Genomic DNA, 16,575 nt, shown 5'->3' with positions numbered 1-16,575 from the left:
AATTCTTCAATTTTAACAAACCTAATAAAAACTAGGAACAAGGTTTTAAGAATGCCATCATTTATGACCACAAAAAATGAGAGAAATTATACAGTCCTCATAGTAAACCACATCATTTGTCCACCATTCAAATAAAAGATTTCCACTTATTTAAAATTGCTAAGTTAGTATTTAGTTTTTATTTAAAACTCCACAATTTTAAACAAGTGGAAGTCTTTTACTAGAATGGCAAACCACATCACTTGTCCATAGAAAATTATTAGGTACTCCCGGAGTACCATAAATGCGTAGTTCTCCCTCTCACATGAATAGTGAGTCCCACCATAAATTTAATTAATGGGACCCACCATTCATGTGAGAGGATGAAATTACATTTATGGTATTCCGAGAGTACACTATAATTTCCTCTTGTCCACCTTGAGGACTTTATAATTTCTCTAAATATGAGCGGCTTTTTTGTCACTTTTCGATGTTCCTCTTTTTAAATCTATTATATTTAGGCAATTCTTTCTTATTTATTATATATAAATGTTTTTTAAAGATATAATTCATTCAAAACTCATTTATTAAATCAGGTTTCTTTTCTTATCAAATAAAAGACTTAGATCAAAACCTATGCTCTTTGCCTAACAATAAAAAAGAATAATCAAATCTTACCCTATCTCCTTTTTATTTAGAAAATAAATAAACAAAGATATCAAGTAGACTCCATTTGTTAGAATAAAGGGGAAAGTATAACCAAAAAAAAAAAAAACCTAACAGTTTTATCTTTGTGACAAATTAAATCTAATAATTTTGATTCTCAAAAATAATAAATCCAATACTTTCAAATGATATTCTTCAAACCCCACACTTTTATTATTGTGCCAAACACCTAACAAATGCCCTTAAGATATTGGTTAATAATCCATTTAAAAAAAATTAATATTTTGACAGTTTTTTTCATTTTTCATAAAATTTATGTCAAAACTTTCCTAAAATAAATTGTTAACCATTGTCCCAAAAGCACTGGTTAACAAAACCCATTATAATAAACTCAATACTATCATTCAACACAATGAAGAAAGTATGAAATTTAAACTGGCACATTTAAAAGTACAAGTTTTAACTAATCACTCCTCACTAAGCTAAACAAACCACAAAATGAAGTCATAATAACCGAATATAGAGTCAAAAAACTAATCAAGATAGTGTCCTAGTTTAGGCGGAGGAGATGGACCTTAACATTAAACACTCAGCAAAATAATTTATAAAAGAAATTCAGAAATTAAATTGACTGAAAGTCTAGAAAGAAATTTAGAACACCAACGGGGAACCTTCATATCACTATCTACAAATTGTGCCGTTGAAGTCCAAGTTAACAAAAAGTCGCTGTTAGGTCCACCTGAAAGTGATAATAAAATAATGTACGTACATGCGTCTTCGAACAAAACTCCAGGGTGTTTACTTTGACTATTCTTTTTTGGACAAACCACTTCTTTCCAGTGCCGTGTGGGACGTGATAAACGCACAAAGTATTTGTATTATTTCACGTGTATCTCAAAACAAATGGAGTTTACTTTATGACTGCACATCTTAGAACAAATCTCCAGAGTGTAGACTTTGACTATTCTTTTTTGTGCAAGCCACTTTTTTCCAGTGCCATATGCCCATATGGTAAGTGATAAACCCACTAAGTTTTTGTATCATTTCACGTGCACCTCAAAACAGATGGAGTTTACTTCATGACTGTTTACTTCAAGTTGGATTCCCCGGGAAAGTACTTAACCGGAGCAACGGAGTGAGTAACTGACTCCACCCAAAATGACTAAACTACCCTTGCCATTTCTCGAAACCCCACTACCCCTCCTTATCCTCCTCCTAATCTCCATACCCTTTCGAGTAAATTCGCAATCCCAAAACACCGAACAAGCCATCCTACTCGGCCTGAAACAGCAGTGGGATGATCCACCGTCTATCCAGTCATGGAATTCCTCATCCTCACCGTGCAATTGGCCTGGGATCAATTGCACCAACGGCGCGGTCACCGGAATAACCCTCCGAAACATAAGCATCACCACAGAAATCCCATCAACAATTTGTGACCTCGAGAACCTGACCACCCTTGACTTGGCCTGGAATTACATACCAGGAGAGTTTCCAACAGTCCTATACAATTGCTCCAAGCTCCAATATCTTGATCTCTCTGAAAACTTTTTTGTGGGTCCAATCCCAGAAGACATATACCGGATTCGAACTCTCCAATACATAGACCTCGGAGCCAACAATTTTTCAGGCAATATCCCAAAAGGGATTGGGAACATGACGGAGTTACAAACGTTGTACCTCTATCAAAACCAGTTCAACGGCACGTGGCCAAAGGAAATTGGTAACCTGGCCAATCTTGAAGTTTTGGGCATGGCTCAGAATGATAAGTTTGTGCCTACAGCTTTGCCAGAAGAGTTTGGACAGTTGACGAAGTTGACGTTTTTGTGGATGACAAGGTCTAATTTGATTGGCCAAATCCCAGATTATTTTTCGAATTTTTCAAGCCTGGTGCAGTTGGATTTAGCAAGGAACAATTTGGTAGGTGCTATTCCTAGTGGTTTGTTCTTGATAAAGAGTCTAAAGTTTGTGTATCTCTTTGCTAATAGATTGTCTGGTGAGATACCGAGCTCGATTGAAGCGTCATTAAGTTTGGAGAGCCTCGATGTTTCTGCAAACAACTTGAATGGTTCTATTCCAGAAGGTGTTGGCAAGTTACGAAATTTGACAGTGCTGCTTTTGTTTGGGAATCAATTGACCGGTGAGATTCCAAAAAGTATAGGCCAGCTACCACTGATTGATTTTCGGGTTTTCAGAAACAAGTTGAGTGGAACTTTGCCACCGGAATTAGGCATGTATTCGAAGTTGGAAGGATTTGAGGTCTCGGAGAATCAAATAAGTGGTCAATTGCCGGAACATTTATGCGATGGAGGTGCTTTGCAAGGACTGGTTGCATTTTCTAACAATCTCAGCGGGGAAGTGCCGAAATGGGTTGGAAATTGTCCTACTTTGCGTACAGTTCAGCTTCAGGGAAACAATTTCTCAGGTGAGGTTCCTTCTGGTCTTTGGACATTATTCAATCTATCAACCTTGATGTTAAGTGATAACTTGTTTTCGGGTGGGCTTCCAAGTAAGTTGGCTTCGAATTTGTCAAGGGTAGAAATTCGTAACAACAGATTTTCAGGTGAAATTCCTGTTGGAATCTCTTCCTGGGTGCAGTTGGTTGTCTTTGATGCAAGAAACAACTTGCTATCCGGAAAAATTCCAGCAGAATTAACTAGTCTTTCTCATCTTAATTATCTTTTTCTGGGTGGTAATCAATTTTCTGGTGAGCTTCCATCAGAGATCATCTCATGGAAGTCATTAACTACTTTGTACCTCTCAAGAAATAAGCTTTCTGGCCAAATCCCAGGAGTGATTGGGTCTTTACCTGATCTCAAATACTTGGACTTGTCACACAACCAATTGTCCGGTGAAATCCCATCTGAATTTGGCAATTTGATGCTTAATTCACTCAACTTGTCCTACAACCAACTATCTGGAAAAATCCCAGATCAGCTTAACAACCTTGCATATGAAAACAGCTTCTTGAATAATTCCAATCTATGTGTTGGCAGTCCAATTCTAGGCCTTCCAAGTTGTTACACCAAAACCCGTGATTCCAACAATAATAAAATGCCCTCTATCTACCTTGCCATGATTCTAGTTCTTGTCCTTGTAGTTCTCCTAGTCACTGTTTTATTAAGCTTATATAAGTTAAGTGACTACCAAAGGAAAAAGCACCAACGCAATCTGGCAACATGGAAGCTTACATCATTCCAGAGATTGAATTTCACAGATTTAAACATTCTGTCGAATTTGACTGAAAACAACATTATAGGAAGTGGTGGATCAGGGAAAGTATACCGGATTCCCACTGACCATCCAGGCCAATTTGTTGCTGTGAAAAGTATTTGGAATAACAAGACTTTAGATCACAAGCTCGAGAAAGAATTTCTGGCGGAGGTTGAAATACTGGGCACCATTAGGCATTCCAATATAGTAAAGTTGTTGTGCTGTATTTCAAGTGAGAACTCAAAACTTCTTGTTTACGAGTACATGGAAAATCACAGTCTGGATAGATGGCTCCATGGGAAGAAGAGAAAATCATCAACAGGGATGAATTTAGCACGTCAGATGGTCTTGAATTGGCCAAGAAGGTTGCAAATTGCAATTGGCACAGCACAAGGTCTAAGTTACATGCACCATGACTGTTCTCCTCCAATCATTCATCGAGATGTGAAGTCTAGCAACATTTTGTTGGATTCTGAGTTCAAGGCAAGCATAGCTGATTTTGGGTTAGCAAAGATGTTAGAAAAGCATGGAGAGTCCCGCACAATGTCTGCTGTTGCAGGCTCTTTTGGTTACTTTGCCCCAGGTAAGAGCATTTTATTGATAATTTACTAGTTGTCTCAAAAGTTCAAGCATATAAAAACACTTATTTAGGAGTAATTAAAAATAGTTATGTTTAGTGTTTCATCCAATATCTAACACATCTACATATCCTTTGTTATTCGCATTGTAGAGTATGCCTATATAACAAAGGTCAATGAGAAGATTGATGTCTACAGCTTTGGAATTGTGCTTCTTGAACTCGTCACTGGAAGAGAACCCAATGATGAGGACATGAATCTGGCAGAATGGGCATTGCGACACAGCAGTGAAGGAAAGTCTATTACCGATGCTCTCGATGATGAAATCAAGGAACCGTGTTACTTGGAAGAGATGACTATGGTATTTAAACTAGGACTCAAATGCACTAGCAGATTACCTGCAAATCGGCCTTCCTTGAGGGAGGTTTTGCAGATTCTTTGCTGGTGTTCCCCTCCTAGAGCTTACACAGTTAAGAAGATGGGAAGCGACTTTGATGTTGCTCCTCTCCTTGGCAATGTTTCTAGTAATTACAAGATCAATAAGGAAGATGTTGAAGGCTTAGTTTAACGTGTTTGAACTAATGAATATTCGCACTCAAATGTAGGGAGTTTTTGTTACGATTTCATGTACCAAATAAGATATAGGGACTAGGGAAAATAAAACAGTGTACTATTTTTAAATTGAGAAATGCTGCTATTTTAATCTCATTTTAAGTCTAGTTTCATTAATGAAAGTCTCTATCCATATAATTAATTGGAGTTTTAAGAAATATTAGCAATTTTCCATGAAATGATTTTTTCCGCTTATTTATAAGGTTTGCAACCATACAAAAAAGTGCGTTTGTTTTCCACAATGGTTTCTACAGCATCTAAAGATAGTGTAAAACCAGAGTCGGATGAGAGAGAGACACGGAGAGATTGCAAGATAAACCATGGTTTAATAGAACTTTCTACTTATTACAAGGAAGCAAGCCTAAAAACTACAACGTTGGAGAAACTATTACAAGGAAGCAATCCAACAGGCTACAACAGTAAATGAAGTATTACAATGCCTAAAAAGAGATAAGGCATACCCCCATCACTCAATTTCCTCTTGTCAAGAAACATTGCGCCCCAGTTCAAAATATTCTTTCATCGACAGAAGGATATGAAACTTCCCATTCCGTACCCACTAGGAAAAGTAGAACATAGAGACTACTCTTCAAAGCACCAATGAACTTCACACATTAATAGCCTTCTACAATGCTCTCAGCTTCAGCAGCATAGCACAGAAAAGTGATACCTAAAATCTAATGCTAACCCAAATCTAATGCATAGGCCTTTGTTGCTGGCCCCAGCTCTCAGCTCGCAATACGGCACACAATGTGCACCTGGGAAAATCCTAATGAAAGCCAGCAATTAATGTGGCACTTACCAAGTTGCCCGCTCCCTCCTTTTGTAGAAATGATCTATGTTTAGTGACAGTCACCTCCCATACCCTTACACCATGGACTTGAGCCTTAACCTGCCATAGAAGAGCCATACACAACAAACAGGACAGCATAAAGATATAATGATTTGCATTAAAAAAAAATAAGTTTCAAAAAACATGCCTTATCACTAGCTTTTTCATAAATTCTGACCTAGCTCCATCTTCAGAAGTTATAACACCCCAAGTGCAATATTTGGCTATAAAAGACAAAAGTAGAGGCAAAAGAACAAGTTAGGCTACCAACAAGATACTAGAGACAATAAGCAGGAAGGGAGGGTTATGTATCTGAGCCTTAGACACAAAACATAGTCAGGTTCTTATGCACAGTTACTGGAAACATAGCACGTATGGTGGTGCAGGACCTGCCACCACATATGCACCAGTTAGGACATTGTCTGTGCAACAGTTCAGCATTATCAACTGATTATAGGAAAAAAAATTTGCAAAATTCCATGAGAATAACAGCAGGTGAAGGAGAATATAATGAAACCTACAAACAAGCTTGCCTTTTCTTTTTCTTTAAAAAATAGAAGGGGAAAGGGGGGGGGGGGGGGGGGGGGGGGGGGGGGGGGGGGGAATAGTAAGTAAACCAGCTAATAGGGGAGCGCAAGAAAGTCAAATTTTTTGTTTAGTACTAACAAATTTAAGCTCAAAACCTCTATTTCTTAAAATCACCAGTAGAAAAGGTATGTTAGCCAGAATTTATGAAAGCATAAACTTAATTGATAAAGATAATGAGTTTAGATTCAAAACCTCCAAGTCTTCGGACAAACTGTCTTGAAGTACTCCGCTTGCATTGGAACACCCATTTTCCAAAGGCGAAACAAGATCTGCCGCACATACATCACCCTGCAAAGATCTCCGACTCACTTATCTCCAGAACTTCCATTTTTCTCATTGCCATCTGCTACAATGCCTAATCCAAAGTCTTCAAACGGAGAAACTCACCTCGCAACTGAGGTTTTGAGTATTGCAACTTGGTTCGAATACGCTTTCAGCATTTTCTTTACCAATTGTCTGATTACATGGTTTGACTAATTCTTGAGCAGCATCAACAGCACCCTCTGTCCAATTTAGCAGTCTCCCAGTAGATCCCGTCTCCGCACTTTCCATGTATGCCATCCCACCTTTGTCCCCATTCAGTCCACTCTGACATGTTTCCTCAGCTAGAGAATTAGGTACTTCACATGAAGCAAGCAACTCCCTCCTGGGTGAAGGTTTCTCCACTGCTTCAGTTAGCATTACCTCATTCCTAACTTCTGGAAAATTAGATTTACATACAAAAATTTTCTCTCTTAGGGTGACACAGTCATGAACAACCGTTCCGCCCATCTGCACATGATTTCCTATGATACCCTCTTCACCCCCTAACTGGCCGCTGGATGACCTAACCTCAGCATTGCTATCTACATCCCCAGTTACTGAACACTCTAATCTAACCCATTCACTGAAGCTGACTTGAGAAGTTCCACCAGATCTACCTCTACTACTTTCTGGAGAAACTGACTCCAGTAGTTGCGGACTAATAGAGACTCGCTTCTCTGGTTTGTCAGGCTTCAGATCCACCATTTCAGGATCATTTTTCCTCTTGAGACCTCTTTCAGAAGAACCAGACAAGCACCCCACAGCATTGTCACAAGGCCTTTCAGGCTGCTGGCTTATGTGCCTTGACAATCGAGAACGTTTATAACCATCAGGGAAAACAAAAGAGGGAAGCTGCTTTCGACGAACATGAGAAACAAAAATATCCATCCCTGGTTTCCAAAACATATACATATTTATCTCTTGCCTAAATTCATCAACTGTTCCACGTATATCAAATTGCTGTCCTTCTTGACCCCTAACACCCTCTTTCCTTTGCAATCCCATAAAGAAAGCACAATGCGGACATGGCTTGGACATGTCTACATATTCATTTGGATAAGGATGGCACTGCAGCATCCCATTTGTGTCCCGCTCTATCTGCACAGTGACAAATGGAAAACATTAATAAGAAAAACAACCCCACCTCCTGTAGCAAGGATATGTAAGAGATTTAATAATCAAAGAATGCATAAAATTTAGAAGCCCAAAAGGATGAAGTTTACTCCGGCATTCTACAACATCTTAAAGACAGATTTGACCTTTAATGTAAGCTGTCTAAGTCGAGACTCCACCCATCCCTTCCAAGCTAGCAAATCATCAACATCAGCTGCAATTATGTCCACCTCCAAATAGTTTTTGTAAGCCTCAAAAAATATATACGGATCAAACAGAGCACTCCACTGGGCTTTGTTCAGCTCAATCTCCTGTCAGTGGACAAAATCACAAGGGCAAAGGCTTCAGTAATTAAATAAAGGCATCTATTAAGAAGTAGAAGGGGAAGGGGGTGGGAGTCAGTTCAAACCTCACAGATCTTGTTACCATGGTGGAATTGTTCCATCATTACACGAAGAGTACTTGCTGAGACATTGTAGCTAGAATTCATGCAAGGGTATGCAGGAGTTATAATTGGCATGTGATGAAGTCGATCCCTAGGGTTTTTGCGAGGATCCCATATAGGAAACCCTAGTTCATTCTCTTCTATTGAACATAACATCACAGGGTTTGGCCAACGCCACTGTGTATAAACTCTGAAAAATCGAGATACCAGCATACTCGGAATTGCATTGGGATAGAGCTGGCATACCCGAGCAACTAAAAGAGCCCAATTTACACCACCTAGGAATCCAGTGACCTACACAGAAGGAAAAGAGAATGAAAACCACGATATGAAAGTGATCTGCTGAACGCAATGAAAAACTTACAAACAGACCAATCTTACATTTGAATAAACACCTCGCCTTTTAGCCCAAAACTTTAAACATCTGAGTGTCGTACGAAAGTGCTACAATTGCATATAGGATTAAAAAACTGTGAAAACCACAAATAGATATATAAAAAGGGTAAAGAGTAAGGAATGTCCACCTCAACATTTGGCACAAGTTTAAGAATCTGATCAGCAACCCTGCAGCCGTTAAGACTTCGAACGGTTGGCTCATCAACATTGTACAACACAGACTCATGTGATATGTCCAGGTCCTGTTGATAAATTAGTTCAAGAACAAGAATGATATGAAACAAAAAGAGGCAACAAAGATGTCTTTACTGTCACAAATTCTCAATTACAATCATGACGAATGCAGAGCAAATGAACATGGTATATCAGTCAGAAACTAATTCATCAAGCACTAAATGAAGTTATAGAAAATATTACAACATTAGTGTATAAAAAGCATTTAAGGTATTTATGGTCACTCTAAAATTCACATCAAAATATTTATTGTGATGTTCTGCTACTTGCATTCAGTTTTTCTAATAAAATTTATTACTAATATAAAAGATTAAAAAAAAAAATCACATCAAAATATGCAAAGGAAGCTAATATCAGACTAAAGAATTTCTTCAAAAACCAAGATTATCATTATCACATCTGATCCAAAATAAGCAATCAAAGTGAATAAAATTGCCACTTATGTGAGTTACAAAACTTTAGAAGACCCAGCTTACCAAAGAAATCTCAAAGACAACAGCATATAATATAGGATTGAAAGAAGCTGCCCTTTTGAAAACAGTCATGAAACATGTAGAGACAAAATTAAGTAAACAAAACTGAGAAACATAGTTAAAATAAATGACCCCACCCCTCCTCATTTGCCCCACAAAAAAAATATAAGAGAAAAAGAATAGAAGCACAAAAGAAACTTACTTCTGGAACAACCAAAAGAGATATGCTTGCATAAAGAAGATCAATTGATATCCCCAGGAACTTGAATTTCATTACTGGGACATGAGCATCCTGAACTGGCTGAAGCTCAGTAACTTCTTCCATTTCAGCCAGAATATTATGCAAGATTATAAAAAAATCTTCCTGAAAGCGATAATCATATGTTAGATGAAGTTTATTCTGTCTGGACTCAACAGATCTGAACAAGGACAAAATATGACTCACATCTCGATTTACATAAGATGGCCCCACACACAATGTATCTATGTCAGCCCCTGGCCCATGTACCTGCCAAGAAAGCAACTTGTTGCTACGTCTCCAGATACCCAAAAAACTGTTATTTCACTAAGGTGTATACATATATATACGTGCGTGTGTATGTTTAGAGAGAGAGAGAGAATTACAACAGAAAAAAGGGTCAGAATCTAGAGAGTGTGACATTTCTTGTACACTGTTTGACTGCAACAGACTGACTGGCAGGCAGACAAAAACTGAAGAAAGACCAAAATCAGGACAGAAGCACTTTTCATTAAAGCTTAATGGTAGAATTACTTGCTGTCTAAGTTAAATGTACTACTGCTTCACACAAGGGCAACCCTTTATCCAAGCTCAACAATTTCCAAGAAAAAAATTGGCATCATCATCATCACCACCAATGCCGCCACTACCATGATCACCATGCTCACAGTATGAGAAAGGATTTACCAGTTAAGGACCACAAAATGAGCTTCACTGTTACCACCAGAAGTCCAAATAAAACCAGAAATTGGCATTTTTGTCATATTACATTCTGCTTAATCACTACCGCGCAGACCAAAAAAAACCACTCTCTGGTCTCCTGGCTACAAGATGAAGCAGCCCAGTTCCCTAACTTCTACAAAGCAAAAGGCCATTATCCAGAATAATCACTATTCATGACTCTATGTACCACAAATTCCTATTTTTCCTCCAAATAATCCAGAAACTATTACTAGATACTCTTGCTGCCTCCTATATATCAGGGTTCTTCATACTTGAATTTGGTTTTCCCCATTCCAGGTACATCACCATGATGACACAAGCTAGCAAAAATAGATAGTATTTGATTCTGGCAGGTAGCTCGATTATTATTCCCTAACTCAACATGATCTAAGTTGATCCTCCAACAAAAAGTGGAAAATATTAGTAAAAGATTATGCATGCAAAGTTCACACGATTTACACACTTATTTAACTCTAACAACATTTGTGAGGCCCAGACAGAAATACCTAGGAGAAGAATATAATGATGCGGAAGGGATTGCTCTCATCATAAAAGGAGCATAATGGAAAATTAATACTAACCCCCAAACGATAAGAACCAAAAGTAAAAATGACAGCATTAGCATCCTCCACCATCTGCTCTGTGTAGCCTCTCTGGCGGGTTAATTGCTTCACCCAACCTTTTACAATCTACAATAAGCAGTTAACTTGGTCACAAACAGTACTTCAAAACAGAGAAATGCATACATTGAAAAAGATAAAAAATGCATATATTACAACAACCTAGGATCCCAACCTCTAAGCCTCCATAATTAAGTTAAGCCCCGATGTATGTCAAATGAATGAAATATTCAAGGATAAATTACAGACAAATAAAAATAAAGTATCCAGATAAAGAGACAGTAAAACTTCTGCTAACTAAACAATAAAATAGGAACAACATTTAGCCAATAAAACACTCTTACCATAAAGAAAGAATGCCACATACAAATTTAATAGAGCAAATAAAAATGAAAAAGTATAAGAAACAATGATATATTATGCTAAGAAGCATCTAAAATCACATGAACATCTGGAACTGCAGATTGCAATAAAATCAGTAATAAACTTACACCTTATAATATACCCCCGCTAGTTTGTAAACTCCAAAATCCTTACAACCAACAGCACGAAACATATACACGTGTTCAGGAACCAGTAATTGCTTTGCCTTCACAACCTAACCACCTATTGGGTGAGGTTTAGGCATGTCCAATAACTCATGAAAATCATCCATAAATCAAATAGAAATAATTTTGTTCTCATGTTTCCACAATCATTTTAATACTAGGTTGTAACTTGTGCTTAATAGCGATGATGGTTCACGTGGGTCATCTCGGCTTTCATGTTAAGTATCATTATGAATGGGTCGCGTGGCACCAAAATTAAGAAAATTAAAATAAACACTAGATGCAAAATTAGGCTACAATTAATAAAGCTAATTTGGATTCTGATTGTGCTTCGACTTTAATTAATTGATTGATTTATGAGTAATTCCCATCAATTCATTTTAGTCAACAGAAAAAAGTCATATATCTTAGAAATGGTCACCAAATTGAATGTGAAATGTAAACATATAGTAAGAACACGCACTATTTTCCTCAAATAAATAGTCAATAATACAAAGAAACCAGAAAATTACCTCACCAATGCGAGCCAGAACCTCTTCTCTCCTCGCACCTTCTTCCTCACTCTCGTAAAGCGCCGAATCAAGCAAGAACTACGAACAACACAGATTTAATACATAAGCAAATTCAGCATAATCCGAATTTAGCCCAAATCATATAGAAATTTTACCTTTTCCAAATCTATATTGCGTATAAGATCAGTCTCGGTGGGACCGGCAACGGAGATTGGCTTTGTGATGCCAAACCTCGTCGGCGGCGAAGAACCGTCTGGACTCTCGGGGCCCGCCATTTTCAGTGTCAAAGAGGAAAAAAAAAGAAAGAATTGAGAAGTGAAAGAAGCAAAGGTAACCTCAAATTGATTTTGAATCGAAGAATGAGGGAAGATCAAATCTTCTTCAGCAAAATCGGAATTACAACAGAATCGAAGGTGTAAATCTGAGAATAGAGGAAAAGGGAGCTGAAGAGGAAGGTGTCTGTTTGGATAACTGGAAAAAAGGAGCGCAGATCGAAACCCTAAGTCTCCGACGAAGGAAAAGTTTTGCTGGTCAAACACGGAATATATATGAGAGAGAGAGAAAGAAAGATAGAGAGATGTGTGTGAGAAAGATCGAGAAGGAGAGAGGATTAGAGCGTTACAAACTTACAGAGTTTAGGTGGGCTAAAAGGGAGTGTTTGGATACTGGAATACCAGATTAGACGCGTATTGGTAGTACTATTGTTTAGATTAATAAATAAATAAATTTTGTAGGTTTAGGGTGTGCACGTCATATCTTGTTAAGTTACGAGCAGTGTGACTTAATTGTAAGAGTCTTTGCATCGCTTCTGTCACAATTATAGTTTCGTTAGGGCCCAAAAATGCATGTGATATTAGTCAAAACTGTCCCATGATGTGGGGTTTATGAGTGAGATTTTTTTTTTTTAATAAGAAGAAATATATATATATATATATATATACAGTTAAGTTGCATTTTTTTCTTTTCTTTTCTTTTTCGGTTTTCAAAGAGGAACAGATTTTCAAAGTTGCCGACTGGCGGCCGCCCAGACAAGCCAGACCCCAGTTGACGCGTAAATACCGTTGTTATTCCCTTTTTTTTTTTCTATCTTGTCATTTTTTTATGCTTGAGTATACTAACAACTAATAACAAGCAAATCTCGAAGCCTTTTTCTTTATTCAATCACAAGGCAGATCCATGATTCTGTGCCTTCTCTTCTTCATATATTTTAATAAGGAAATCATAAATTATACAAAACAAGTCAAGATTTTTACTTTCACTTGAAAAAAATACTGCACACACACACACACACACACACACACACACACACACACACACACACACACACACACATATATATATATATATATATATATTTGATGATAAGGTTGCAAATATATATTTTGTAGTTATGGTAAGTCTTTATTTGAAGACAAAACACTTTGCTTTTTGACTTGGTTCTGTTTCTATTCTTCTTCGTGACTCTACTTTAACAACGATCCATAAATTATACGAAACAAGTCAAGATTGTTTTTGGGAAAAATGCAAAAGCTACATGTGCTTTTACCAAAAATTTTATATATATATATATATATGTATATATTTTTTGATGTAAGTGGTCATTAATAAGTGAAAATGTGATATCAATGGTAAGCTCAAATGAAAAATATTTAAATATTTAATTATGTTCAGTTCTTTATTTCTTTTCCAAATAAAAAAAATGTTCAATCCTTTAATTGAAGACAAAGTACTTTACATATTGAGTTCTTTGTAATTTTTGTCACTTTATTGAATTGTTCAATAATGAGGTGAGTAAGAGAAAGAAAGTTCGGAGAAAAAATATTATATATAATAAGAAAATGCAAAATATAGATGCAGACTTGGCTTAGATCTAATGCGTGCACTAAATTCATTATAATAGTGACACATAGCCAAGGGCCCAAGAGCATATATGCATAAACACTAAGATAACTAGAAATTCCAACTAATAAAACCCTAATGAACCCTTTTTTTTAAGTTATATTTATGTATTTTATTTCCTTAAATAAAATAAACCAATAAGTCACGATTTTTGTTAAACATGACTCTCTAGTCTCTATACCTAAGGGAAATGATCCAATTCTATACCCAAATAGCCCAAAATAATATCAGCCATCATAAGGCCCAAGTCTATGTGGCCTTGGCCCATCCAAATGATCCTTTTTGGCCCAAACCCAAGTAAATATAACCTAAGAGCCAAAAGAATTGCACTGCGTTTCAAGTTCCATCAACATTGCCAACAGATAATTTTTTTTTTTTTTAGAAAAAGGCGACAAATTTCATTAAAGAAAGGCCACGTTAGCTTGGATTACAGTATTGAGCTATAAAAGAATATCCCTTATCCACACAAAAACGTCTAACATATTTAGTGATGGTTTGGATAGCACGTCTATCGTCCATATCCAATGTTTTTATGGTGGGTCTTGTATACTATTTATAAGACCTGCATGTACTTTTTTTCACAAAAATAACTTAAAAATTGAATCTCACGGTACTATTTATATATTTAAAAATTATTTTACTACAGTATTTTTAGTTTTTAGTTTTCAGTTTTCAGTAATAAGCGATATTCAAACAGACCCTTAGCATATCTAGCAAGGTTATGAGTATCAATATTTCCGTAGCAAGAAGCATGTGAGAACCTAAACTTAACATTATGTGTGCGTTTGCCAAGCAATGATTTTATGTTTTGCATTTTTTTATTGTGTCCTATGGCACTATTCAAGAACTAGCCAAATACTGAAAAAAAGCAGCAATAAAGTTTGCTACAGTGTTTTGCGTTATAAAATTATTTTGTTACAATATTTTCAACAATAAGTTTTCAATTTTCAATTTTCAACAAAATAAATGGTATCCAAACAGACCTTATATATCAAATAATCAAACGATTATAGAGATACCTTATTTGCTTTTAGAGAACTCATAATGAACTTTGAGTCTCCCTCCAAAACATTGGCAGCGGCACTTGAAGCCCAAGGTGGTCCTAAAAGAAAAATTATATATAATAATTTTAAATTTTATGTTTGTCTACCTTTTAAAAAGAATTTGGAAACACCTTCAGTTTTTTTTTATACTAATAAAATTAAACTTTACTTTATAATTTATTATACTTAACAATAGATTGGGGCTTTCAAGCAAAAAGAAAAAGACCAAAAAAAATATTTTAAACTAAAATCTAAAAAAAAAAAATATTATAACATAGCAAGTTCAAAAAATTATAACATTGCTTGGTTGTGTCAAGCAATATATTGAAAGAGACATAAGTTGTAGCATTGATAATGAGACTATCATGCAACGATTTCAAAATGCAAAAATTCGTAGAAGAAAATTGTAATTTTATATATTTACGTATTTTTTATAGTTATTGTTGTTAATGTATAAATTTATCTTTTTATTAAATTATGTAATTTATACTTTTTAAGGAACAGAAAAATTCATGAGCCGCCGCACCAAAATTGTCTTTATAATTCTTATTTCCAAAGAGAAGTCAAAAGCTTTCGCCACTATACAATTGAACGTGGAAAACTAACTTTGTGAGACATTGAAGTAATAACCAAACCTTTCTTGTCTCTAATAATGACCCTGGTGTTAGCTCGTTCTTCTTTCTTAAAAATGGCTCCATCAAAGTTGATCTTAAAAATATCAACCGAATGAGGCCGCCCTTAGCCTTGGGATGTGTGTAGGATCGGAGGGGATATTCAATCAGGAAAGGCTTGGTGTTGTTTCTCAGCTAATTTCTTTGAAGTTTAAACGCTTCGTCGTTTATTTCGATGGAAAACTTTGGGTAAATATAGTTTTTCGTATTTTTCAGTATTTGGTAACATAAAAAAAAAAAAAAAAAAAGATGAGTTAAAGGAAAACTATTTTTGGTCAACATAAAAAGTATGACTTATTTTTAGATATTATTTTCCATTAAATTTTTTTGGAAAACAACTCTATTTCACAACGAGCTAAATAAGGGAAGTTAGGAAATTATTTTTCAATTCATTTAAAGTTGCTACCAAACATTGGAAAATGAGATATTTTTATAGAAAATGATTTTCGAAAAATGACTCATTTTTTAAAAAACATCATTGCTGAAACAAACAGAGCTATTATATTACTTTGGTTTCCTCTATTAGTAAAATAACAGTATACTAACTTCACATGTAGTATGATTTTGCAAATATTATAATTTCCAAAGACAATTAGTAAATTCAATAAATTTTACCAAAAAGTCTTGTATATCAGTATAATATTAACTATCGAATTATACTAAAAAAAATTATATAAAAACTTGGTATTTGTTTGTAAAAAGACATTTTGAGAAAGAAATTCAATGAACAATTCAGTTTTTTTTTTTTTTTTTTTCCAAATATACTGTTTTTGCAACCAAAAAGAAAATTACTAAAAATCTCCACCTAAAACTAAGCACCGTTTTATGAAATTCTAGTAGTCCAATCTCAAGTTCCAAGCTCAAAGTTTGACATATCTTGGAATACTTT

The 16,575-nt window shown here is 35.8% G+C and overlaps 2 protein-coding genes across 8 annotated transcripts; one reads left to right on the top strand and one right to left on the bottom strand.

Annotated features, from left to right (window-relative positions):
* The first annotated feature begins 1,527 nt into the window (after positions 1-1,527).
* On the top strand, positions 1,528-5,155 carry LOC115971284 (receptor-like protein kinase HSL1). The gene is made up of 2 exons (XM_031091104.1): positions 1,528-4,441; positions 4,589-5,155. The coding sequence occupies exons 1-2, from the start codon at positions 1,804-1,806 to the stop codon at positions 5,002-5,004; spliced, it is 3,054 nt and encodes a 1,017-aa protein (XP_030946964.1). The 5' UTR covers positions 1,528-1,803; the 3' UTR covers positions 5,005-5,155.
* Positions 5,156-5,352: 197 nt separating this feature from the next.
* On the bottom strand, positions 5,353-12,756 carry LOC115971285 (nuclear poly(A) polymerase 4). Of its 7 annotated transcripts, none has more exons than XM_031091109.1 (13): positions 12,229-12,755; positions 12,074-12,151; positions 10,975-11,082; positions 9,878-9,940; positions 9,635-9,796; positions 8,854-8,967; positions 8,711-8,773; positions 8,294-8,623; positions 8,031-8,195; positions 6,856-7,869; positions 6,661-6,756; positions 6,059-6,104; positions 5,848-5,940 (listed from the first exon to the last, which is right to left on the bottom strand). In XM_031091109.1, exons 1-12 carry the CDS (start codon positions 12,346-12,348, stop codon positions 6,078-6,080), a joined length of 2,340 nt encoding a protein of 779 aa, XP_030946969.1. In that variant the 5' UTR covers positions 12,349-12,755; the 3' UTR covers positions 5,848-5,940; positions 6,059-6,077. The 7 variants fall into 7 exon arrangements, 5 of the variants coding, with proteins under 5 accessions (XP_030946966.1, XP_030946968.1, XP_030946965.1 ...); XR_004087292.1 differs by having other exon boundaries at positions 5,887-5,940; positions 6,059-6,327; positions 12,229-12,756; XR_004087293.1 differs by having other exon boundaries at positions 5,353-5,940; positions 6,029-6,104; positions 6,661-7,869; positions 12,229-12,754.
* Positions 12,757-16,575: the final 3,819 nt, after the last annotated feature.

This window comes from Quercus lobata, chromosome 12 (genome assembly GCF_001633185.2).
Source record: "Quercus lobata isolate SW786 chromosome 12, ValleyOak3.0 Primary Assembly, whole genome shotgun sequence".
NCBI classification, from domain to species: domain Eukaryota; kingdom Viridiplantae; phylum Streptophyta; class Magnoliopsida; order Fagales; family Fagaceae; genus Quercus; species Quercus lobata.
Note: the sequence above shows the minus strand (reverse complement) of the source record. Positions and strands in the feature narration are given on the sequence as shown.